The 25407-nt window shown below is 33.5% G+C and overlaps 2 protein-coding genes and 1 long non-coding RNA gene across 3 annotated transcripts; all 3 read right to left on the bottom strand.

Annotated features, from left to right (window-relative positions):
- Positions 1–1650: 1650 nt before the first annotated feature.
- On the bottom strand, positions 1651–4057 carry LOC126713155 (uncharacterized). Its single transcript, XR_007651293.1, has 2 exons — positions 3911–4057; positions 1651–2237 (listed from the first exon to the last, which is right to left on the bottom strand). It is a non-coding gene; the product is annotated as an uncharacterized LOC126713155 (long non-coding RNA).
- A 3986-nt stretch (positions 4058–8043) lies between these two features.
- On the bottom strand, positions 8044–10641 carry LOC126713154 (WAT1-related protein At3g30340-like). The gene is made up of 6 exons (XM_050412832.1): positions 10350–10641; positions 9995–10057; positions 9685–9801; positions 9160–9574; positions 8472–8623; positions 8044–8371 (listed from the first exon to the last, which is right to left on the bottom strand). Exons 1-6 carry the CDS (start codon positions 10538–10540, stop codon positions 8188–8190), a joined length of 1122 nt encoding a protein of 373 aa, XP_050268789.1. The 5' UTR covers positions 10541–10641; the 3' UTR covers positions 8044–8187.
- Positions 10642–23093: 12452 nt separating this feature from the next.
- On the bottom strand, positions 23094–24383 carry LOC126697032 (APETALA2-like protein 5). The gene has a single exon (XM_050393840.1). The coding sequence runs from the start codon at positions 24381–24383 to the stop codon at positions 23094–23096; it is 1290 nt and encodes a 429-aa protein (XP_050249797.1).
- Between the last annotated feature and the right edge of the window lie 1024 nt (positions 24384–25407).

The raw sequence follows: 25407 nt of genomic DNA, 5'->3' as shown, positions 1-25407 counted from the left end.
CCACTTAGGCTTAATAGTTTTTCTATCCACTTAATAACTCTTTTCTACCCATGTTGCTGGGCTTCTTCCTTCTATTGGGCTTCTCAAAATGAGCATCAACAGTTGTCCATACCGTTCCAAAGATGAAACGGTATTGTATCATGTCTCAAAATTTTGACACATTTAACACACCTCATGATACTCTGTTTTTAGTGTTTAGTGTGCCAAATGCCAAATATATGGCATTTGGCACACCTGATGGTGATGCTCTTAGAAATTTTATCTCCTTACAACTTTTTTCAGCTTCATTTTCCTTATTTAGCGTGCATTCGCCTAAGAATTATTAGACATTTTGTATTTTTTGGCTGGGTTTTACGGTATTGTTCACGACCCAATCAAACTTAAAAAAATGCGTATAAGTAGATCAGCCGTGGATCCCACGACATTATTCATAGTTTAAAAATTATTTTGCTACAGTATTTTCAGCAATAAGTTTTCAGTTTTCAAAAAAATAAGTAATATCCAAATAAATCCTTAGCCACCTAAAAAATCTCTCATCATTTATCATCATTGCTTGGTGCTCTACTCTATTGGGCAAAATATATAAGGATCTATCATTGTTTTGAAAATATATATGGATGTACCATTTATTTGGAATTCAACTTTGTGAAACTCGAGTTTACCATGTAACTCGAGTTCTTTGAAAAAAATAGCCTTCAAATTATGTAATTCAAGTTCCATAAAAAATAGCACGGCAAAGTTGAAGGCTATTTTTTCAAAGAACTCGAGTTACACAGTAAACTCAAGTTTCATAAACTTGAGTTTTAAAAAAGTGGTAGATCCCTAATTATTTTGCAAACAGTGGTAGATTCTTACATATTTTTCCAAATAGTAGTACTTGGCCATTTTGGCCCTCTACTCTTCTCACATTAGTTTAATCTCTTTTCAATATCTACCTTTGGTTATCAATACCCTTTAAAAGAGGCCTGAATAAAAATGGTATTAGTAACATTGTGTTCTCTAACATGATTAACAGGCTAGTCACCATAGATTTTTTATTTTTTTAAGAGGTATAAAACTCTTCCTCTCATTTTTCATTTCTATTTACTTATCTTATGGATTACGATTTTATTCTCTCCTTTAACTTATTTTAGCCAATTGATAGGTTTTATTCACTATTTTGAATTCCATACTAGCTTCTACTTAAATTTGTCTTTGTATTTGACATTTGGAAAAATAAATCTTGAATATTTGTAATACATTTCTATACCAATTAAAAAACATGTGTACATTCTGTAAAGTTTAGAAAGATGTAAAGTTTTCATATAAGATAATTCTATAGATCAACTTCGGTCTGTGTGTGTATATATATAAATAAATTACACTAGAATTAAAAATTTATGACTTAAAAAATAAAAACTAATTTACTAAGACATACATGCATACATATGTATGTATGTTATTTATGTGATTGGTAGTGTTCATTTCATAGTTAATATTTTATTATTTTATCACCACACACCCTTGACACGATAGTCATTCCATAAGTATAAATGCTTATGAGGTGTGGGGAGTAAGGGCCGAGGTTCAAGTCTCTAGGAAGAAATTTCACACACATAAACACTTAGATTATATTAGAATAGAATTTCTAATTTGTATATATATAAAATAAAAAATAATAAAAAAAACTTATTATTTTGGATTTTCTTTTTTTTGGATACATTTTGGATTGAACCATGTACAAATGCCACATTGCCACCATGATGATGCTAAACTACTGAACATTAAAAAGTCTCTTACATTTTCAACTCATCAATATATCAATATAAAACCGAAACTTTTGAAACTCCCACAAATTTCCACGTTAGCATAATATTAAAAAAAACATTAAAAAAAAAAAAAAAAAAAACGTAATAAAAGACACCCTTTCACGATGTTTGCCTCCCGATGCTCTATCTTTCGCTTTCACAATGCTCTGCCATCTATTCCCTGCCTTCCTCTTCTACCAGCTCCTCCTCGATCAGACCCATGACAAACCAACAGCAAAGCATCGCATCGCATCTAAAAACCCAAAGATTCCTCAATGAAAACCCACCATACTCACAAACCAACAAACCCAAACTCTTTTTTCCCTATTCACAACATGATTCCAATCCCAGCAATTGCTATGCCTCCCTTAATCCCAGCAAGCCCAACTCTATATATCACTGTAGACCCCACTCCCCTACTAAAACTTTTCCCAAGATTGATAAATACTCCTGCAGACAAATCAACAAGAGAAAGGGTGAGCTAAAAGACAAAATCTTGAACACTTACCGGTTACCTCTACAAACCAGCCCCACAACCGCAGTGAACAATAATTCTAAGGAAGAAGAAGATGGAGGGACTGATATATATGGGTATTGCAACCACAATATAGAGAAAGAGAAGAATTTTTTTTTTTTTTTCTTGAGAAGCAAGAGAAGAAAATATAAAAGAGAAAGGGAAAGGACAAATAAATAACTTACGGTAATGTTTAGCAAAAAAAAAAAACTTACGGTAATCAGACCCCTTTACAAAAATTAGCGGATTAGCCCAATTCTATATTTAAAAAAAATAAAAAGATGGGCCGGCCAGCCAGCCAGCCACTTTAATATATATATATATATATATATATCGGAAGCTTTTGAAACTCTAACAATATTTAAATAAAATTATCATTTTATTTAAATAAAATTATTTTTGTTTAGTCCAAACTTAACAAAGAATGAAACTCTATCTCTCTAACAAGTCCAACTTAAACTCAAACTCATCATTTTTTTTAAACAAAATTATTTTTGTTTAATCCAAACTTAACAAGGAGTGAAACTCTATCTCTTTAACAAGTCCAACTTAAACTCAAACTCAAACATTGATGTTATTATTATTATTATTATTATTATTATCTCTCTACTTCACTAATGTTATATTTTATGATAGGGTGCAAACCTATAGCCATGGATTATTCTTTTGAATGTAACCCAATCTTTTTCTTATATTTTTCTATTTTTTAGTCATATATATTTTGTTTTGTTTCAATAATTTATAAGTAGTGAATCATTTGATTCTTTAATATTTTTTGGTTTTTCAGAAGTTTTAATATTTGAATTTTTGAGTTATTTTCTGCTGTATTTGAAATTGTCTGACAAATTTTTTATAAGCCATTGCACGTTCAAGTAATGGTTTCTTCATCAAATTGTAACACAAATTGAAGTCATACAAGAACAAATCATGTAATGGTGTAGTTTCTTAATCAATTTAAGATTTTATAAAATTATTTTAGTCTACTTCACAAATAGTTGACCGTATTTACGTGATTGGTAGTGTTCGTTTTATGGTTAATATTTTATCACTTTGGATTGAACCATGTACAGAATGCCACCATGACGGTACTAGTTAACTTTTTTATATATTTTATTTTTTAACTAGTATTATGCATGTGCAATGCACGGCTTAATCAAGAATCATATGTAAACTTAAGAATATTTTTATTAATTTAATTAAAAGTAAATAATAAAATAGATAATAAAACTAAAGTTTTTTTTTTTTTTAAGCAAAGTAATTTTTCACTTTTAAGTTATATAATGAATGCATGTTGTGTAAGACTGGGTTTTTCTATAAATAATTTAAAAAGAATCATATATAAGTCCAAAATTAATTAAATGGAAGATGGTAGATAATTATGTAACTAATATAAAAGGAGATGCCTAATTGAAAATAACTTCATTAGCATTTAGATATGATGAGAATTAAGAAGTGATATAAATATAAATATAAATATATATATATATATATATATATATATATAAAAGAATGCTTAAAATAATAACAGTAGGTATAAAAGAATGCTTAAAATAATAACAGTAGGTATTTTAACAAGATTTCAATAATAGATTTGAAATAAAACACTTACAGGAAGTAACAGTAGATACAATGATTTGAGCCAGGATTGGAATTTGGAAAGGGTTACAAGCTTAAGACCTTCTGGAGATAGCTTAGAAACTATAGGGAATTTGAAACTAGGGGGAAAAAAAAAGTTCTGCCTTTTTTTTTTATGGAAAAAAAAAAAGAAAAAGTTCTGCCTTTATCCTGAAAGGGACAGCCCTTTTATAAACAAGGAAAATAAAACACTATTTAAATAGTAATATTGGCTTTTTTAATAGTGAACAATAAAATTGACTTTTTTACCATTCATAGCAGGTCTTTAGAGAATAGATGTAAGCAATGACGCCAATAATTTTGTTGGCTTGTGTTGTCGGGAGGGGGAATCAACCCTTGTGGGGACCAACCAGAATCTGAGTAGGAGGAATCAAACTTTATCAAAATGAACGGGGAATCAATGCAGCATTGACAGGATGAGTAGAATTGATGTACTTTTAGCAGGTCAATTATTGGCAATAGGCGTAGCAATTCTGTCAATTTGTGCCGACAGAGTTAATCTTCAGCCAAGTCTAGAGTAGTTACTGCATCATAGTCAAATAATTCCTGATTATAAGGATAACTAGTTGCAAGTCTGCGTATGTGCGAAAAAATATGATATGATTATTTTTTATTGAATAATTATTGAATTAATATATTAGATTGTATATTATTAAAAATTTAATATGTTTTAAATTAGAAATTTTTTGTAGTGTAACAAAATATATTTTGTAGTAAGGTATTATATGTAGTGAGATGTATGAAAACACAATGCAATAATTTTTTTTTTTTTTTTTTTAAATTGATAGTGTAAAAACTATTAGACCAAGTTGTAACTATGTATAGTTTGTTTATTACTATACAGACGTATGAGATTTAATTCTTATAGATATATTTTTCTTAAAAACATAGATCCACGTCTCTTTCTTCCTCACAATTGAAACTAAGTGAAAAAGTAAATAAAGATAACTATGCAATAGATCATTATCAATAAATCATATATTATAAAGTGGAAATATAAAATAAAATAAAATGCAAAAAGAAAAAGTTCCTTAAGTATCTATACATAAAAACATTAATAGCATAATGATGCTATAAAGTAAATTATATTTTATCTTATTCTCTTTTTGGCATTTTTAGTAAAGATGATCAACTAAGCAAAGTAAAAGCTTACTAAGAAAGTTCAGATTAACAAAAAATTTTATGGTGGAGATGCTAATTATTTGTAATAAAATAATCAAAATAAAAATAACAAATAGATTTGAGAAAAACATATAAGATTTCTAAAAGAAATTTTACCAAACACATGGGATGCAACAATACAAAATTACTATCTTGAATATTTTTTTTTACTTTTTTGATACTCTACAAATAAAAAAACTTTATTCACTTTTTGTCATAGTATAGACTATAGAGTGATTACAAAATAACAAAAAGTCAAAGAACTTATAACAAAAGGCTTTCTATACAAAATTCCAATAGAAGTGAGACTAATAGGCCTTCCACTTTTTTCAAGACATAGGGGATTATGAAAGACCGTACATCCCTTGCCTACCTCTTTCTCTTTCTCAAATTCACATTACCAAAGAAGTATATGAAGCTAAAAATGTTGTGAATACATCTCTTTTCAGTGGAAGTCCATTGGTAGCCATGTATATTTTTGTTTTGATATAAACTCAAATTTCTATTTTTTTAAAAAAAAAACTACATATTAACCCAAACCAAAATTCAACCAAAACTATAAAAGTGATTTGTGATAGGAAATTTAAAAAATACAACACAAAATAATTCAATAAAAAAAACCATCAATTCCACAAATATAATAATTCTTAAATAATATGTTCTTAAATATACACTATTCCATCAATTTTTTTCCTTTTCCCCCCTAAGTGGATATTATTTTCCTCTTAAATTATTAATAAGAGGTATATTGTTTTTATTTTTATAACTGAAAAGGCTTCTTTTCTTTTTCTTTTTTTTTTTCTTTTTTTTTTTTTTGGAGGAGAGTAACCTAAAAGGAAGAGTTAATACAATTAATTTCTACATACAATTTCCCTTTTGTTGTAATTGGGTAAAATCCATAAAATTCTTATTTATGAAGGCAATTATTTTCTCCAAGTGAAATTTTATGGGGGAAAAAAAGAATATGGAAAGTCTTTTTTTTTTTTAATAAGAAAGAGGAAATGATGAAGAAAGTTTAATGGTAAAGTAAAGAGTAGTAGGGAGATAAAGAGGCAAAGAGGGAGGGGAAAGGTTGGAGGAAGAGAAAAAGAGTTTTTTTTTCTCTCTCTCTCTAGAATAGGAAGATGAAAATTTTAAATATTCAATTACTTGAAATTAGAAAAAAAAAATGAAAGGTTGAAATTTATTTGGATAGCTGAATATAATTAAACAATTCATCTAATGAATAGTAACGATTGTAATGAATAGTAAACATGTGCATATATCCACTAAATGATAACGAATTATTCAATTTTAACAATTACTTGAAATTAGAAAGAAGAAAATGAAAAGTTGAAATCAATTTGGGTAGCTGAATAGTCAAATATTTGCATTTAAAATAAATGAATAGTAACATGTTGAATGGTAATGGAGTGCATTAACAAGTTTGTCAATTAACTATATTTAATTATTTTATATAAAATAAAATATAAAAATCATAAAGGAAATTTAAAAAAAAAATTATGACATGGCTAATGAGGTGGCTCAACAGGAGTACAACAACATTAAATTCTACGTCTCAGCTTTTAGATATATATATAAATATAGATAAGGATTATCATTATTAACAACATAGGCCTCTAAGGATGCCTCAGATTCTTGGTTATCTTCAGCCTCTTCTTCATCCTTCCAAGATTGTTTTAACAGAGCAATTATGGAAAATTCATAAAACAATAAATGTTTTAACCAAAGGGGAAGAACAAGAAAACCTACTAATAAATTTAATAAGCCAAATTGATAACCTTGAGCTAAAAGAAGAATATCTTAAAAAGCTCAAGAAAACTATGATTAAAGAAGAAAAAGATAAAAGAATAAAGACAAAGATAAGTCTTGATGAAACCTTGGAAGGGTTTAATAAAAAGAAATCCAAAGAAATAACTGTTAATGATTAACAACATAAAATTGCTAATATTAAGAGGGAAATCATTGAATTAAAAAATGACTTAAAAAGCATAAAAATGATAACCTTGATTTGAAACAAGAATTACAACTTTTAAAGGCCAAAATGGGCATTTGCTCCTTTCACCCAAAAGATATAGCAAAATACCCCTGCTCTAAAACTATCTAGCAAAATGCCCCTATTTTGAAATTCGATTTTTAGAAAATTGAGTTTCAATGAAAAACTCGGCTTACCCCCCCTATTCAAGCAGCCATACCTCGCCCCGCCCTACTACATCTGTTACTACACCTAATAAGTCTTCTGCTAAGTTATATATATATATATATATATATATATATATATATATATATAAAGCAAAACCATTAAAATAAAAGGCAACAACCACAAAGAAAAGAAAAATTAATCATGTTGAAACTTTTACTTAACCACTAAATAAGTGGGATTGAATTGCAATGGATTCTAATACATTTGCCATAAGATGAAATAATAGCTTTTTAGCCTAACTAACCAAACCTAACCTACCATATATAAGTTTATATTATTACCCTTATTTTAATTTTTAGTTTGATTGATTTTGATATTTTGAGAATTAGTTTTGATAAACTTGGGAATTTGGAATATGATTTAAACATATTATATGAATTGTAATAATTTATTGAAAAAAAGTGTTTATAATTGATGAATGCTTAATTTTTACAAGGAATAAAACATGTATGTCCAATCCATCAACTCATGCCAACCCAACCCAGCCCATGTGATGGGTTGGGAATTTCTTAACCCGACAAGGGTTAGGTTGACAAACCCTCCAACTCGAGCCGAGCCAACCCAACCCTTCACATTGTTTGTAGATGGATTTTGATTAACATTGCTTGTAGATGTAGGCTTATGGTTAGTTAAAACAATGTAAAATTTGTTATTCTACTTTCTAATCAAATTGTGTTTTCTTACATTATAATACTTCGTGACTCTGATTGATAGTGCCTCTCGGACATATTTGGCAATCACAATTGGTCTAAACACCGACTTCATTTTTATTTTCTTGGAAATAGAGAAGTTGAAAAGTATGGAAGCAATTTGTGATAACAAAATAAAAGTAACAAGAAAATTTTAAATTTGGAGGAGACAGTAAATTGCTTGTGAATGGAAAAACATTATGCATCTTGGCCTGAATTGTGCCGTGAATCACAAGAGATTGCAACAACTTGCAACTGCGGCTCTTGTTCCTTGATCCCTTCAGCTTCTTGGGGTAGTTTTGTTAGACAAACCTTCATCTCCTGGTTCTTACCCCACAGAAGAATGTACATTCCAATAATTACAATGATTGATCCCAGAATGCTGCTCATTTATAGTGCATATGAAGAAAGTTAGCAATATAGTCACTATTGATTAAAAAAAAAAAAGTATAGCTAATTATGAAATAATTAGAATAAATCACCTCCCAAGATAAAGTTTCTCGTGCAGGATGGGGATATCAAACATGGCTGCCATTATCTGAACAAGGGGGCTGAATGCTGCTGTGAAAACTGGACCCCTTTTCTTGACACACCACGACATAACAACATAGCACATGCCGGATCCTATTATTCCCTGCATGCATCAAGGATTCATTTACACGTCAACTAAAAGGGGTTTATTTAGGACTAAGGAGCTCTGGTTCAATATTAAAGAATGCTATGAAACAATCTATTAATGGATTTGAAGTTGTACAACATTATTCTGATTTGAGCAAGATAGACTGGGTATATTTATCACAATAAAATGCGTACTTAAAAGTAATCCTTTTTTTATGGCTTAAAAGTCACAATTCATGAATTACTTCCTTGAGACCTAAACTTCATAGGGTGATACTAGGGATAACTACAGATCCTACTACATAAGCCTTAAAAAATTAATGTGTTACCAATCACAAAAAAAGTAATAAAAATTCAGATTGAAAATTGATATTAATTCAGCCATCTTTTCATATTTTGAATTAGCAACTTGTATGTTGAATTGAAGTTCAGATCGAAAATTGATATTAATGCAGCCATCTTTTTTCAACTTGCCAGAGAAGTCCATATGTTTAGATAGCCTGACTAATCTTTGCAGAGAATTCATTCAACTTGAAATGAAGGTCTACTTACAGCATAAAGGACAGTCATGATTTCTATTTTCCCATTCAGAGACCATGCAGAAAGGTTTCTGTTTGTGGAAAAACTTAAGATAGCTGACTGGATGGCGCCAAAGAAGGACATGATAGCAGTGCTAGAATACTGGCAGGGATATCTCTTGCCTATAGTTGATTGTAAAAGAAACCATGAAGACCAAAAAAAGGTTCCTACAACTAAAGCTATTGAACCAAGTGTCCATCTCCCTGTCTTCTTGGTAGAGTTGAGCTTGATAGCATGATCCATCATTTGAGTTACAGCTTGTGAGTGTGAATGGTCAAATAAAGGCACTCCTCTGTAAAGAGTCAACAGTATTGCACCACCAATGCACACCACAGTACCAAGTATTTTGGCTCTTCCACTCTTGCCTTTTATGTCCACAATCTCTAACCTGTGGCATTAGTAAATAAAGGTGAGAAAAGAAAGAATAAAGTTAGTGGAAGTGACTTTATTTTTCAAAAGACAGTATGGCTGAAATCTTGTAAGAGCATCCATCCATACCCAAAAGGTAATGCCATTAGAAATGTGATCACTGGCACCATGTTGATAAAGGCACATGAAAAATAAGCAGATGTGTATTGAATTCCAAGAAGGAAGAAGTATTGTGTCAGCGATGCCCTACAGGAAAGAATTACTTAGCTGAATGATGGTTATGATAATAATAGTAAGGCCAAAATACACTATTGGTCCTTAAACTTTATCATATGAGCGATTTTAGTCCCTCTGTCAACATGACCAAAAGTGTATTTAAGTGTTAGTAAGTATGAACTGATTGAGCAGATGCATGAATCTGTCTAAATACATTACTAACCCGACGATTGCACTGAAGAAGAGGTAACATAAAATACGAAGTGTGAGCTTTGGTCTGCTATTCCTGCAAGCAAGTTTAGTTTATATGATGTATTAGTAATAGCAAATTTTTACAAAAGGAAAGAAGAGGGTAAAGAAAGCATACTTGAGTCAGAGATCTATGACTGAATCCTATATTCAGGATGTCACAATTCAGCTCAATGAATTAATTTTATTATCTAGCTTGAACATGACTTGGCTTGGGGGCAATAGCTAATATATATATGTGTGTGCGCGTATGTATGTATGTATGTATGTATGTATATAAAATTTCCAAAATATCAAAATAACTGAACTGAGGTTTAAAAATTTCCTACCTTTCTAAAAAGTAGCCGATTGGAGCTAAAAATATGGTTGAGATTGTCAGCCGGTATGTAACAAAGACCAAGTGGTCCATTCCCTCATCAAGGATTTTCTTGAGAAGAATATTCACAACAGCAAAGGCAAAATCGACTGCTATCATTGCAATAAAAGGTTTCCATTCTTCACAACTCTTCATGTCAGCCATTGTATTGAGCACTATCAGAGGCAGAGTGAGGCTTCTCCTATCACTCAGTCACGGTATCCTTATGCTTAACTACAGACCAGAGACAGACATTTGTAGGATTAAATAAACGGGCTCTGGAATAAGTGGGCACAAAGCAAGATTAAATTCTTCAAATCAAATAAATGCTTTAAGCAACCAACTTTGACATTAGTTTACTACTTATTCCCTTCTTTTGGCTCTCTCTTTTGACTGATACTTTCCAACTGTGGAGATTATTTGAGAATCGTTTTTCCTGGCTTATACAAAATTATGGAGCATAAATGCATGATCTCATCACCAAAAGTTTAGCTAGTTTCAATATAGGCCATGAGTTTTCTGTTTACATTTTCTTCTAGGCTTTATTTGGGCACTGTTCTTCAACTCATTCTAGCCTTTTTGGTTGTCGATGCTACCATAGGCAATCCATAGGCATCTTTTGAGTGGGTATGTAGGAAAATGGATACTCTTGCCTGGTTGCCTCTCCCTTGTTCATAGCATCTAATACTTAATCTTTGAAAAAACATGAACAGCATCTTCATATCCACAAAATGTGAGGCAAGAACAATGTGTCAAATCTTGTATAACATACTGAAAAAGCTGAGAGGAAAGCAATGGACGATTGTTTGGACAACTCAACCAGGATAATTTTATGCAACTGTCACTGCCACGGTCCACTGTCAACAAATGCTAGACCAAATGTTCTTTAAAATTGGTACATGCTACATGGCTACATCTTTGATAATTTCAGAATCTAGTAGGCAAAGATCTAAATATTTCCCTTTTTAAACTTGAGCAATTTTATTTCATGTAATTGGTTCCATCTTTTGGATGGTACTTAATTTTTTTTTTTTTTTATTTAAATTATGCATGAATGGATGGCGAATGGCGTGTACTAATTATTAGGCCAAATGAAATCTTTTGCACCCATATCACTTCCATCATTGGAATCTATCTTGTGGGAAACTCTAGAGATAGTACAATCCGTTAGAGACCACAACTCATGAATGGGAAAATCACATGTATATATTCTAGATTTCTAGTGCTCTGTCTCTGCATTATTAACTATAGGCAAGGGCAATGTAATCAAAGATATCAACTGTCTGTGTCCTGTGCTTCCTGCTGAAGGTTCCCAAAGGCTTCCTGCTTTTCTCCAATTATGCAGCATGAATTGGCCACTGCCTATTGGGAACCAGATAATGATTCTATATTCCAAATCACAACTTTAAGGAAAGACCACGACCGTTCATTATCAAGACCTTTTTTGTACCCTGTACTACCTTTCCTTCAATGGCAGGTAACAGGGTCCCACACGCTCCTGTCACATGATATGAAACCAAATTAGCTTCTAAAGGAAAACTCCCTCGTCCATCCATTTAGGATTTAGCCAGGCTTGTGATAATGCTTGCTTTAGTAGTAAAAATAAGGTATTAAACGTGTTGAAATTGTTCATTGGACTAAAATAATAATAATAATAATAATAGACTACTTCAAGAGGAGTTCATACCTCCACCTTTGATTAACTACACTTGAAAGTTAGAAATTTATTATTATTCTTTATTTATTGTCACCCTCTGAACTCAAACAAGACAAACTCGCAAATAGATAATTAATAAATACTAACTTTCTATAATCTATTAATAAAACTAATTATAATCCAAACTAATCTAATCATCTCTACCATTTTCTATCCAATACTAATTCAAATAAATTAGGCACATAACATTCTTCCCCACCAGAAAACACCCTTGTCCTCAAGGTTCTTCCTTCACCTCCACAAAGTATTTTTCCTGTTTCTTGAATGTTGACATCTAAGCATTTCAAATTTGATTTGATTTCCTTTCCTACATTCTTCAAGCTTCGTATTTTGAAACGAGATGCATTTAGCTTTCCTGAATGAAAGACGTCGAGAAATAAAGGCTGGAACTTTTTTATTGTTTTGTGACCTTACTTGTCCACCCTTTGAGACATTGTTATTGATTTTTAGTTGCACGGACCTGCAATTTTGCCAATATTTTGTGGGCCTCCATTGCCATTGACACACAAAAACTCGAGTTTGCTACCTTTGAAATAATAACAAAACTGAAACTCGTTAGTTCCTGATTGGAGCTCTCTGTTTCACCTCGATTGTGGGAGCTTTATGCATGATTGTGGTTTTGGTTACCCGCAATTTGATCGAGGCAGGCAAGCATCAAAGCAATCATTTGTTGCATCTCTTTGATCATTTGTTGTTGTCCTGAAGTTAAGGAAACCAAGTCACTAACCTAAGTTTCCAGTCACTCTGTGCGATGTTCCTTCATAACTAGCTGTGATACCAATTGCTGCGTGCCCAATTTTTGTGTTGATTGCTTCAAGGAACCAATACCTCCTAATTTAATAAAGAAATTACTTCAATGGAGTACCCACCTCCACATTAGACTATCTGACAAATTTGTGACTTAGAAATTCATAACAAATCTTTATTCATTGCTAACATTTGATTTTGACCGTAGAACAGACCGTTGCAACCTTCCTGGAACATCAAGAGCGCCTGAAATCCCGCAAGGTAAAAAGGAATTAGTAGAAATTATTTAGGCGACAGAGCCAGAATTGCATGAAATTTGATAGGCTAAGGAGAAATGATCTTCTGATCAATAGGCGTGCTTTGTCACGAGATGTGCCTTGATTTTGGCGAATTCCTTTGTTTAGGCCCCAAAAAGAATGATTTTGCCGTATTTAGTCATTTTTATTTTCTTAATAACTTTTTGCTCAAAAGTTAGAATAAGGTCATGCTTGTTTTAGGACAATTCTTAAGGTCAGTGTTTTATGATTTTACATTTAATTCAATTTTATTATTTTTGGTAAAATTCAGTATTTTGCCACCTAATATCGTAATTAGTGAGGATTAGGGTTTCAGGCAGTTTTCTAATCGTCTTAGGGTTTTACTTCGTCAATATTTATATATTTTGTAGCTTCCAAAGGCAAATTAGATTATTCACAATAAAATACAGACTTTTGTCAATTGTTTTCTCTAGTGAATTTCATATTTATCCCCTCATAGATTCAAGGGACCCCTTGTGGATTTGAGGTTTACTATCAGAAACTAATAGTTTAGTCTTTGTTCTATCAAAAAGATTATTGATCATGTATGCAACATCAGATTTTATTCTAACAAATAGATAAAGATAAATACTGAGTTTCGATAATCTATTTATAAAACTATCCTAATTTAATCTAAATTATTTAAATAAATAAAATATATCTCTACCATTATTTATCAAATACTAATTCATATAAATTAGGCACATAATACTAATGGCAAGCTTTTCAATTTAAGTGAAACTGTGTGGTAAGGTGGTGGTAGAACAGTTGCAGTAGCAACAACAAGAGGAAAGACATAATATTGAGAAGAAAAGGAATGGTGGAATACTCAGACATTCGTCGATTCTTTTGATGTACATGCATGCATGCAGACAAAGTGTGTGTATTTCAAAATTATACAAGGTTAGGGGATAATTCATTGCGATCTTCCGCAAACTTTGAGAGATTCTTGTTAGTAGTGATGAATGATGATGATATATCACAGTTTACTCCATTAGGACTACATCAATGGGATTCCCCCTTGCAATCATTCATCTTTATATTATATTATATTATATTTATACTGCCACTATTGTGTCTGCGTTGGGACAAAAATACCACGTTAAAAACGAACAGATATTACTTGAAAGCAACATCGTCAGTAAAAGGAGCCGATGGCTTTGTTTGTATGCCAAATTTTCTTTTTCAATTCTTCCCCAGACAGTCCAAGTTATATATAATGATCAGCTTATATGCAAAATTACAAATTATGGATAAGCTAATAAAGATATAGGTGCGTTTTTTTTGGATAGTTTTTCCCATCTGGTGAGTCATATGAATTATGATCATATCTCACTTGGCCAATAAAATTAGAATTCAGGACAAGCTACATAGGAAAGTGAGACCTCTTAATAAATAAAAAGATACCGATCACTAGCATGTACACTAGTTAGTGTATCAGTGTACGTGCAAGTTAGATTTAAACTTATATGGGAGAGTAAATAAGCTATCTAACAGTACATCTCGATGAGAAAGTTCATGAGTGACAAAAATGTAAGCTTTGACATCATACTGTCTTGAGAAAAAGAAAGTGATTGTAAGAATGTAAAGTGGACAAAGGATGTACATAGAAAACCCTAAGAAATGGATATAAAACCACGGTTTGAGCAAGAGAGAATCACTCTTGCTCTGTTCAGCTTTGTATTGTGTGGAAAAAGGGGTATCTCTTGTACAATAAGAATGTTTTTCCTCAAAAGAGAGACTTTGTTTTCTACCCTACTTTCTTATCAACTTTCTACTCTCTTCTCAAAAGATCTACTTAGGTTTTGTTTGTTCATTTAGACCCCTTAAACCAAATTATTTAACCTAATATATTAACCAAGTGATTAATTAGGTTTATTGTTCGATCTAGGTTAAACAAGCATGATAGGCCACAAACTGAATGACCTCTTGTGATAGAAATTAATTAATTAATTAGCCAAGTTATTAATTAATCAATTTATCATGCAAATGCGTGGTAGCACAAACAAATCACCAATAAACTAAATATGCAGTGGAAAATAAATAACACGGTGATTTGTTTATGAATGAGGAAAACCTAACGGCAAAAACCCCACCGGGTGATTTTCAAGTCACCACTCCCGAAACTCCACTATTATCACGACAAGCGGTTACAAGTAAAGGAATCCAAGTACCTTACCAACCTACAGTTGAACCCTTACCCCAAAACCCAATTGGACTTATTCTGTAGTGACAGTTCCCCTTTCAGATGCACGACTCCCAGTACGTGACTAACTAATTGCGCGGATCCCAGTACACGACTTCAATCACCAACTAAGAAGGTTGTTGGTTGCAAAGTTCTTCAGTTCATCCACACGATGAAGATCAAGAAGATGCTTGGTCACAAAACCCTATGGTGCATATACACAGCAACTTCTTCAAGAGAAAGAGATGAACTGGGGCAAGAACTTTGTCTTCGGTCACAATTTGCTTGAACAGAGTTTGCTCAAAGCTTGTGCAACTTGTGAACACTTTGACGGCCCTTAAATTGATCCTTTTATATGTCTAAGATTAGGAGAAAAGAAAGCCCAAAGACGCATTCACGGAGAAAATCATATTGGAATTCTGACAATCTTAAATCTCGACAGATAGCAAGTGTCGACCAGCTGTCGAGCAGGTGTCAAGCACACCGAATGTAGAATAGCTTCCTTAAGCTCGATAGATGCAACTGTCGAGCTTTAACGATTTTGCACTCTGAACTTGTTTTCTTGAACAGACTTGAAAGCTTCAATACTTGATCTTGAAACAAAGTTTCTTGAAGTATTTAAAACATCCTAAATCTACCCAAATACAAGTAAAGTGTGTTTTGTCAAAGGAAAGTCAATTACATAAAATCATGACATATGTTCTTAACATGTGAAACACATATGTCCTAACAAAACATATATCATATCATACACAAATGCGGAAAAGTAAAAAAAACCCACGATATGATGGCTCAGGAAAGCTGATGAAACAAACTATTTCAAGGTAAAAACCCGGAGAGGATTTAACCTATCTATTCTCAAGGTAAAATAAATCCGCTATAAGAGAATTGAAATTTTTGCAATCAGATTTAACCCTAAATCTATTGTTACCTCATGTAGTAACTTATTAACATGACTGCGTGCAAACTCCGAATCCACAAACTTCTTCTCTCCTTGAATTTACACCAACACAAGCTGCCTTGCTTGTGACTTTGAGATCCCATTCAAAGGTTCCAGATCACCATCAGTAATGATCTTGATGTAGCAATTATGTTCTACCTACGCTTGATTGTAGATTTTGCTCCGATAGATTCTTGTGTAGTTAGAAGGTACAAAACCTCTCAAATCTCACAAAGAATAGTACACAAGTCTTCCAAAAGTCTGAAAAACGTAGTTAGGGTTTCCCTTTTATATGTAGAGAAGTTGGAATGAAATCCTAAACATTTTCGCGGGCTTGGGCCTGATTTAAAAACTCTGCAAAATTATGTTCTTGCGATTTTCGATCGGTCGAGCCTAATTCTCGATAGGTCGAGCTTGACAGAAATTTTCTTCCTTTTTCTGCAGTTAGCTGAACTTAAAACTTGAAACCAACACTTTTAAGCATTGCCTAATATGTGAACTAGACATGTTTTGTTCTCGATTTGCTAACACAATACAAACATGATTCTAAACATTTAAACTTAAATCTTTAGAACGTAACAAGTTCTTACCCTAATAGTCCAATTGCATGTTCCTCTTATAATCTGAGAAATATGGTTAAGTACAAAGACAGGTGTCAACTCATCATTTTCTTATTTTGGACCTTACTACAGCTAAGGTACTATTTGGTGACTGGAGGCAAAAGAATGCCAACATGAGCACTATGGCATAAGGGTAGGTGACTTTGCCACTGCATGGGGAACAACTCTTGAGCAATGAGAGGGACATCAGGGGTGCTGAAGATGATACACGTGTCCCTGAAGTGGTCCAACATGCACTCAGCCAATGAGAGGTGTCTTTATAGTTGCTGACCTTAAGAGGTCACTATCTCCCTTTTTGTGAGTGCTTGAGAACCCATGTCAGATGCATATCTTACTTCCTTCCCAAGGCAGTCACGTACTCAACTCGGGCTAAGGACAATATCTTATAGCCTACGTTTTCTCTCCCTTGCTCACAGCCACTCCACGTGTAAGGTCTAAATCCAGCCACATTGACACTCTCCCATGTCTTGGCTGGTGTACTATACAATCAGTATACATCATGCATTTTTTCATGTATTAAGAATGCATTTTTAATACATCTTTTCATGCATTTTATTTGTCGGTACTTAAGAATGCACATACTTAACAGTAGAGTAGGCCGAGGCTACGACTGTGAAAGAGGGTGTTTTGTTTGCATGGGAAGTGGGTATTGGGGATGCTATATTTGAATGCGATTCCAAGATTGTATGGGATGCTATTAATAGACTCTCTGAACCTCCGGTCACTATTGCCAACATTGTCCTGGGAATCCAACAAAAGCTATAGGAATTCAGAATGGCATCACTGTGCCACGTTAAGCGACAAGAGAATCAGCCTGCACACTTTCTGGCTCACTATACCAAAAATGTTTGATCATTTTGTAACTTGAATAGAGGAAAATTTTAATATATTTGAGTCCGCTTTGGCTCAAGATGTATTAAGTTTATCTTTTTCTTAATGAAAGTTACGGTTTTCTTTAAAAAAATAATAAAAATAGAGTGAAACTGTTAAGTATTGAAATCCCCCCACCCCTAAAAACTTTAGAAACTGAGACCGATTCTTTCACTAATACAACAAAGATTCTAACTTTATTAGATGATGATTTTTTTTAAGAAAAAAAAAATTATAAACACCTTCCCTTACCTCTCCAAGATATTTTCAGTAATGTTCTTTTTCTCAATGTAATTTTTTATCCATTCATTCTTTAAAAAAATTTGTAGGTGGAGCAAGTATTACTAGCGGATTATTGTGGTAAATGAAGGGAAGCTCTCACAGAAAAGGGGGTATTTTCGGCTAAGATCTGCACATAATAAACATGGGGAGCCTTGGGTAGCAAAGAGCACTCCAGCGATCAAATTAGTACTAGTGGTGATGGTGATTTCTCACAAATAATGTGGGTTGTTAAAGACATACCTAGGGCTGTCCACGGGTCGGTCCAGGTCAGGTTTGTGCCCAACCCGGAACCAACCCGCCGGAATTAGGTGAGAAAAAAATGCACCCGCCGCCAACCCGTCGGAGTAATCGGGTCGGACGGTTCAGACCATCAACAGGCGGCGGGCAGGTCGGTCGGAGTCATAGATCTGAGAAGACATTGAGAAAACGGTGAAAAAACACAGATCCAGCGAATAAACGCAGATTCCGGCGATAGTTTTCCAGATTCCGACGAGATTTCCCTTAGATCCGGCAAAAATCTCACCGGATTTGATGAGATTTCTCCAGATCCGGTCAAAATCTCACTGGATCTAAGGGAAATATCGCCGGAATCTGGGTTTCTTCGCTGGATTCTGGAAATTTTGGCCGGGATCTGAAATTTTTTGCCGGAATCTGGAAATCTTTCGGTCGGTTCGGGTTTTTCGGGTTTTAGAGGAAAACCGAAACCGACCCGTCGGAATCAGTTTCTGGTGGTGAAGACCCGCCACCGATCCACCGAAGCAGTCAGGTCGGCCGGATTTAGGTCGGGTCCGGTCGGTTCTTCGGGTGGGTTGGGTTACCGGATCAATCTAGACAGCCCTAGACATACCTGTGTGTAGTGAGGGGTAGTGGGGTATTTATCCTCACAATTCCTATATTAGTTTAATCAATAAAGTCTTTGACTTTTTTAATAAAATATCTAAAATTCGAAATCCGCTAGTTGGTGTATTGGCATAGAGCAATTTTCATAGAATAGATGTTATATAGTTAAAACTTTATCGCATCAATAAAAAATAAAATAACAAAAAGTAATTGAAGTGTTGGGGAAGTGGGGAACCAGTCAATATAATAAATAAAAAATTATTAAAAAAAAAAAACGAACTGTAAAAAGATGTGTTATTTCTTGTGAGAAAAGCCATGAAGAGGGCGTTACTTTGAAGCTGCTTTATGGCTTGAGTTTCAAGCTGTTGTAGTTGAGTCATAAACTCAAATTGTTTTGGTTCCTCTTAAAAATGATTGTAAGAGCATTCACATTGAGAATGGTATATGCCATATGTTGGTTTAATTTAACATAAATGCCCAAAACAACCTTTGCATCTGGACTTCTAAACAGCTACTATTGTAAAAATATTTGGAATTGTGCTTCAGTGCGATTCTAAATGTAGTTGGGTTACAGTGGAATTTGTAGTTATGACTACAAATTAGGGAATCGAAACCATAACTCGGTATCCAATTTTGTCATAGTTGTGTTATCTCATTGAAAACTTGAATTAAATAAATTATAGTACACGAGCGGAGTACCATGAACAGCTAGTTATACCACTGAAACGAATTTGGTTAGAATCATGGATTTAAATGACACTATTGCACATCAAAGCCTCTTGAATCGTCAATTCATATCAGAGTAAAATTAAGGACCCCTTCCTATTATTAAAAGAAAAGAAAGGGATGGTTGAATGAATCAAAATAAAATTAAAGAGAAAGAAAATATATTTTAAAACCTACAATTCAAGGGCATAACAATTATTCAATTAAACCCTTTTTTTCAAAATTGATATATTAAACTCTATAATTTAAAATAATAATAAATTAAACTTTGAAATTTCAAAAAGTAACAAATTAACCTAATCACAATTAAGTAGACTTAACTGTAATTGGGGTTAAATATATATATATATATATATATTATATTCAGAATTTAATTTGTTACATCGAAAATTATAGAGTTTAATTTGTTATATTTTGATATTCAAGGGTTTAATTTATTACTTTTAACATTATAAGGTTTAAAATGAAAAATTAGCTCAATAATTTAAAACTTGGCCCAAAAAAAGGAAAAAAATAGTTTTGGGCTGAGTAGGAAAAGCCCAAAATTTGAAAAATATACTGATTTCAAATAGCATCTTATACATAGTATCGCACATGTGACCGCAAAAATGAGGTGCGGTGCGGTTATGGTTTTGGCTAAACTCTAAACTGCACCACACCGCATTGCACCGCACATGTAACCGCAAAAACAATGTGCGGTGCAGTTATGATTTTAACTAAACCGCACCGCACCGCACCGCACCGCGCTGCGAACACCCCTAATTAGAAGGATAAAAGGACAACTTCACATCGCAAGGGTAAATCATAATTTTGACAATTAAATTTTCAATTATTCACATTAAATAAATCTTGAAGTCTTAATGATTAAAATGACAAGTCATAGGCTCTCATCAAATCATCTAATTAAAAGATATCTTAAAATCAAGTTTTAATGACTAAGATGCATCCACATGATTAATTCCAATCACACATGATTATGAACAAATAAATTTTCATATGGTTTCTTTTTTTTAATAAAATAAGTAGTGACTTCATGTAAAACCATTGATCTATAGGGAAGATATAATCAGCTAAATTACCACCGTGAGGAAAACCACACAAGTTTCCACCCATTGGCCTTGGTTTGGCCCAAATAGGGTGGGGTGGGGCCACGGTCTCTCACATAGGGAAATTACAAATTTTAGTATATAATTTTTATAAACGAAGTAAGCCACAACATTTATACACCATATAAAAATAATGATATTAGAGACATTATAAACTTTATCATATAAACTTTACAAATTACCATGTCACTAATCGCAAAAAATTAATTCAACATTTAGTTATTATGTTATTAAAGTGATACCAATCATATTAATTACCAACAAAAAAGTTAGTTGTAAGCTTTTTATAATAAAATTTTTAGTAATTTTAGCATCATCCATACAAAATAGTAATTAAAGAATTTATTTATTATGCTGATAACATGTCACTAGTCATAAATCTTATTGGTTTGTAAATTTGTTATAGTACAATTGGCAGTAGATTCAATTCAAAAGCTAAAAACAAGAAAAATAAAACAAATAATAATTTTTTTAAGCACGTGAATTTGAGCCTTTTGGGTTAATATTGCAAAATCTGAACTTAATTTGCGTTATAGGTACTGTTTGAACTTAATTGGGGAATTGAGGAAAGAGAAAGAATTTCGGCAACAGTGTTGCCGAAATTCAACAAAAATAGGAGAGAGAAAGAAGAGGAATTTCGGCAACGCTGTTACCGAAATTCCTCTGCCCAAATTCTTGCCGGTCCTGTGTAAAAAAGCAATTGCGGCAATGCCATTGCCGAAATAGGGATAAAAAAGAAATTTTTTTTTTTAGTAATTGTGGCAATGGCATTGCCGAAAATGGGGAAAAAATTGAATGGAATTATGGCAATGTCATTGCCGAAAATAAGAGAAAAAAAAAATGTTGTTGTCGAAATCTGGGAAGAAATTTTAAAAAAAGTGTTACGTTCACAATATTTTTATAATACTTTCACAACAAATCACAGGTGATTAGTTATTATTAGTTCAAATTTGATTTTAACACTGAGATTACTTTTTTAATCTAATAATAACAATCTGCCACTTAAAATTTGTTGTAAAATTATTGTAAAAATTGTGTGTATCTATCATTTCTTAAAAAAAATAAATAAATAATAGAATTGTGGCAATGGGATTGCCGAAATAGGTGTAGAAAATTTTCACCTATTTAAAATGTGAGAAAAAAAAAAAGAAGGAGAAGAATTGTGGCAATGGGATTGCCGAAATTCCCATTGCCACAATTCTTAAAAAAAAAAGAAAAAAAGAAAAAGAGAAGAATTGTGGCAATGGGATTGCCGAAATTCCCATTGCCACAATTCTTCTCTTTTTTTTTTCTTTTTTTTTCTCACATTTTCGGCAATGGCATTGCCGAAATAGGTGAAAATTTTCTACACCTATTTCGGCAATCCCATTGTCACAATTCTATTATTTATTTATTTATTTTTAAGAAATGATAGGTACACACAATTTTTACAATATTTTTACAACAAATTTTAAGTGGCAGGTTGTTATTATTAGATTAAAAAAGTAATCTCAGTGTTAAAATCAAATTTGAACTAATAATAACTAATCACCTGTGATTTGTTGTGAAAGTATTATAAAAATATTGTGAACGTAATACTTTTTTAAAAATTTCTTCCCCGATTTCGGCAACAACATTTTTTTTTCTCTCATTTTCGGCAATGACATTGCTATAATTCCATTCAATTTTTTTCCCCCATTTTCGGCAATGCCATTGCCACAATTACCAAAAAAAAAAATTCTTTCTTTTCCCTATTTCGGCAATGGCATTGCTGCAATTGCTTTTTTACACAAGATCGGGCAGGAATTTGGGCAAAGGAATTTCGGAAACAGCGTTGCCGAAATTCCTCTTCTTTCTCTCTCCAACTTTTTCTCTTTCTCTCTCCTACTTTTGTTGAATTTCGGCAACACTGTTCTCTTTCCTCAACTCCCCAATTAAGTTCAAACAGTACCTATAACGCAAATTAAGCTCAGATTTTGCAATATTAACCCAAAAGACTCCGTGAATCTTGCATTTCTTCCCTATGGATTGAAGAAATAATGAGTACCTCTCACATAACAGTCTTCTTGTAATTAATGGTGGATAATAATAAAGGTGATTTTTTATATCAAACTTGTCTAGAAGCATATTACAATTACATGTACGCAGATGGCCAAAGCATAATCTGTGCTTTCCATAGGGCATGCTGAAAAAGAATGATTAGCCGTTGAAATTTGCTGGTCTACCATACAGGGTGGAGAAAATAATTACACCAACCATGATGGATGGTAGTATCAGACACCACACCAACCCCCCCCCCCCCCCCCCCCCCCCCCCCCCCCCCCGCGGTACACACACAAAAAAAAAAAAAAACCAAAACAAAACAAACAAACAAACATGAAAGTAGTAAGTGATCTATGGATATCATATATCACCTTAGAATAGAAGATGCATAAAAGAGAGTTTGGTCCCAAGGGGGAATTGCACCACCCCAATTGTTGTTCTCATAATGCAAAACCTGTTGCTGATCGTTTAACCATACACCTTCGGTGATCTTATTTGTTATTGGCAGCTCCATAGCGCCTTGATCTGCATATGCCAAATTGACTGTTGAGTCAGTCCATGCAGATGTAACATTTGTAGTAGTTGCACTAGTAAACAATCCATGCTCATTATTCACAGGGTTCATCTGTGTAGGCAAAGGCACTTCATATGCTGGTTCAATATTAGACCATGCCATGCTTCTTGGCGAAGCTGTTTGATGCCACTGAACCCCAACATGTCCTGCTACTCCCTCATCATATAGGAGAGAATCAGCCTTATTGGAACCCGCTTGCATAGGGTCCAAATTTCCAATCCCATGAGAGACCACAGCAGTAGCTGATAATACCTGATCTCTCTTTGCACTAGTGTTATTATGAGGTGAGTTAGCCTCAACGCAGGATTGTGCACCCAAAAAATTAGCAGTAGCGAGCACCTGAGGTACCTTGCCATCCTGCAACTTGGCCTTAAGGGCACCAAGAAGGCCATCTGATTCCGCCCCTGTCGCGCACACTTGGTCGAATGAAAAAGGCTCAATAGTATCTGCCCCAACACCATTAGAGCCCAACTGTGGCAATTCAAAGTTGGTACGAGCATTGGCACCACGTAAACCACGAGCAGCATCATCATATGATCGTGCAGCGTCCTCAGCAGTGTCAAATGTTCCCAGCCAAAGCCTGACTTTGCGCAATGAGTCCTTGATCTCAGCCACCCATCTCCCCGAGGGTCTTTGCCGAACCCCCACAAATCTATGATGTCCTCTCGATGATGATTTCCTTCTGCCACGCAAGGTGCCATCAGGTGAAGCTCGAAGTCCCTTCTTGGCCTTAAGGGCACCAAGAAGGCCATCTGATTCCGCCCCTGTCGCGCACACTTGGTCGAATGAAAAAGGCTCAATAGTATCTGCCCCAACACCATTAGAGCCCAACTGTGGCAATTCAAAGTTGGTACGAGCATTGGCACCACGTAAACCACGAGCAGCATCATCATATGATCGTGCAGCGTCCTCAGCAGTGTCAAATGTTCCCAGCCAAAGCCTGACTTTGCGCAATGAGTCCTTGATCTCAGCCACCCATCTCCCCGAGGGTCTTTGCCGAACCCCCACAAATCTATGATGTCCTCTCGATGATGATTTCCTTCTGCCACGCAAGGTGCCATCAGGTGAAGCTCGAAGTCCCATGTTGATTCTTTCCTATTAATCGAACCGTTTAGTAGCTGAGGCAATTCTTGTTTTATAGAGGGTAGTCAGTAAAAAAAGGTATCTTCAAGTCCCACTGTTGGACAAATGAGGAAACGGCATTCTCATTTTTTAATGTGTGTGAAAAGGATCGGATGCTCTCTTTTTTTTATATATATAAATAATGATCGGATATCATTATCAGCAATCAGCAAAGCAGGCCTGTTGTTTGTATAGAACGCAGGATTGAAATATCAACGAAATTTTGTTTAGAATAAGTTATCTGCGAAATGGTCATCGTTTCATTTCATCACTGCTTATTTCATCATTGCTTCAGTGGCACTGATGAAATGATGCTGAAAAAAATATCAAACGACTAATATATAACTACCCAAATGCCGAATGAATCCAAGGGTAGTAGTTATGTGCAAAATTAGTTGTTTCCTATATTAACAATTAAAAACTGTGCACTAATTGATATAGTCCCATTGTCGCAATTAACACTCTGTTATTATATACTTTCTGACATATAAGATCATCCTAGGTATAACCAAACAAATGTAGTTTGTGGATAATTAAAGTCTAGTAGCAGGGGCTTCTGGATGCATGAGATCATGCACTTGTGCTAAAAGATGGATACAAACAAATGTTTTACTTGTATGTTCTGTTCATTTCAAACCGACTATAGGATCGGCTTAGAGCATTAATTAAATTGCTATTTTTAGCATTACCATATACAAAGAGTGAGTAACATTAATGATGGTATAGGTAAAATTCTTACCTACTTAACTACCGTGCATAGTAATAGATAGCTGTGCACTATAACTCAAAGCTGAAAGCAAATAATATTTTTTATTCCCATCTCTCATTAAAATAATATTTCTTTCTTTCATTTTTCTATTTCTTTTTTTCCTCCACCATTTCACTCATTCTCTCTTTCTCAAAAACAAAACTCTCACCTCTCTCTCAATCTCTCGCCCATCACCCTCCTCACCAAACTCTCACCTCTCTCTCATCCTCCTCAAAC

This window comes from Quercus robur, chromosome 2 (assembly GCF_932294415.1).
Source record: "Quercus robur chromosome 2, dhQueRobu3.1, whole genome shotgun sequence".
In the NCBI taxonomy this organism is placed as follows: Eukaryota; Viridiplantae; Streptophyta; class Magnoliopsida; order Fagales; family Fagaceae; genus Quercus; species Quercus robur.
The sequence above is the reverse complement of the archived record's forward strand: the minus strand, read 5'-3'. Positions and strand labels throughout refer to the sequence as shown.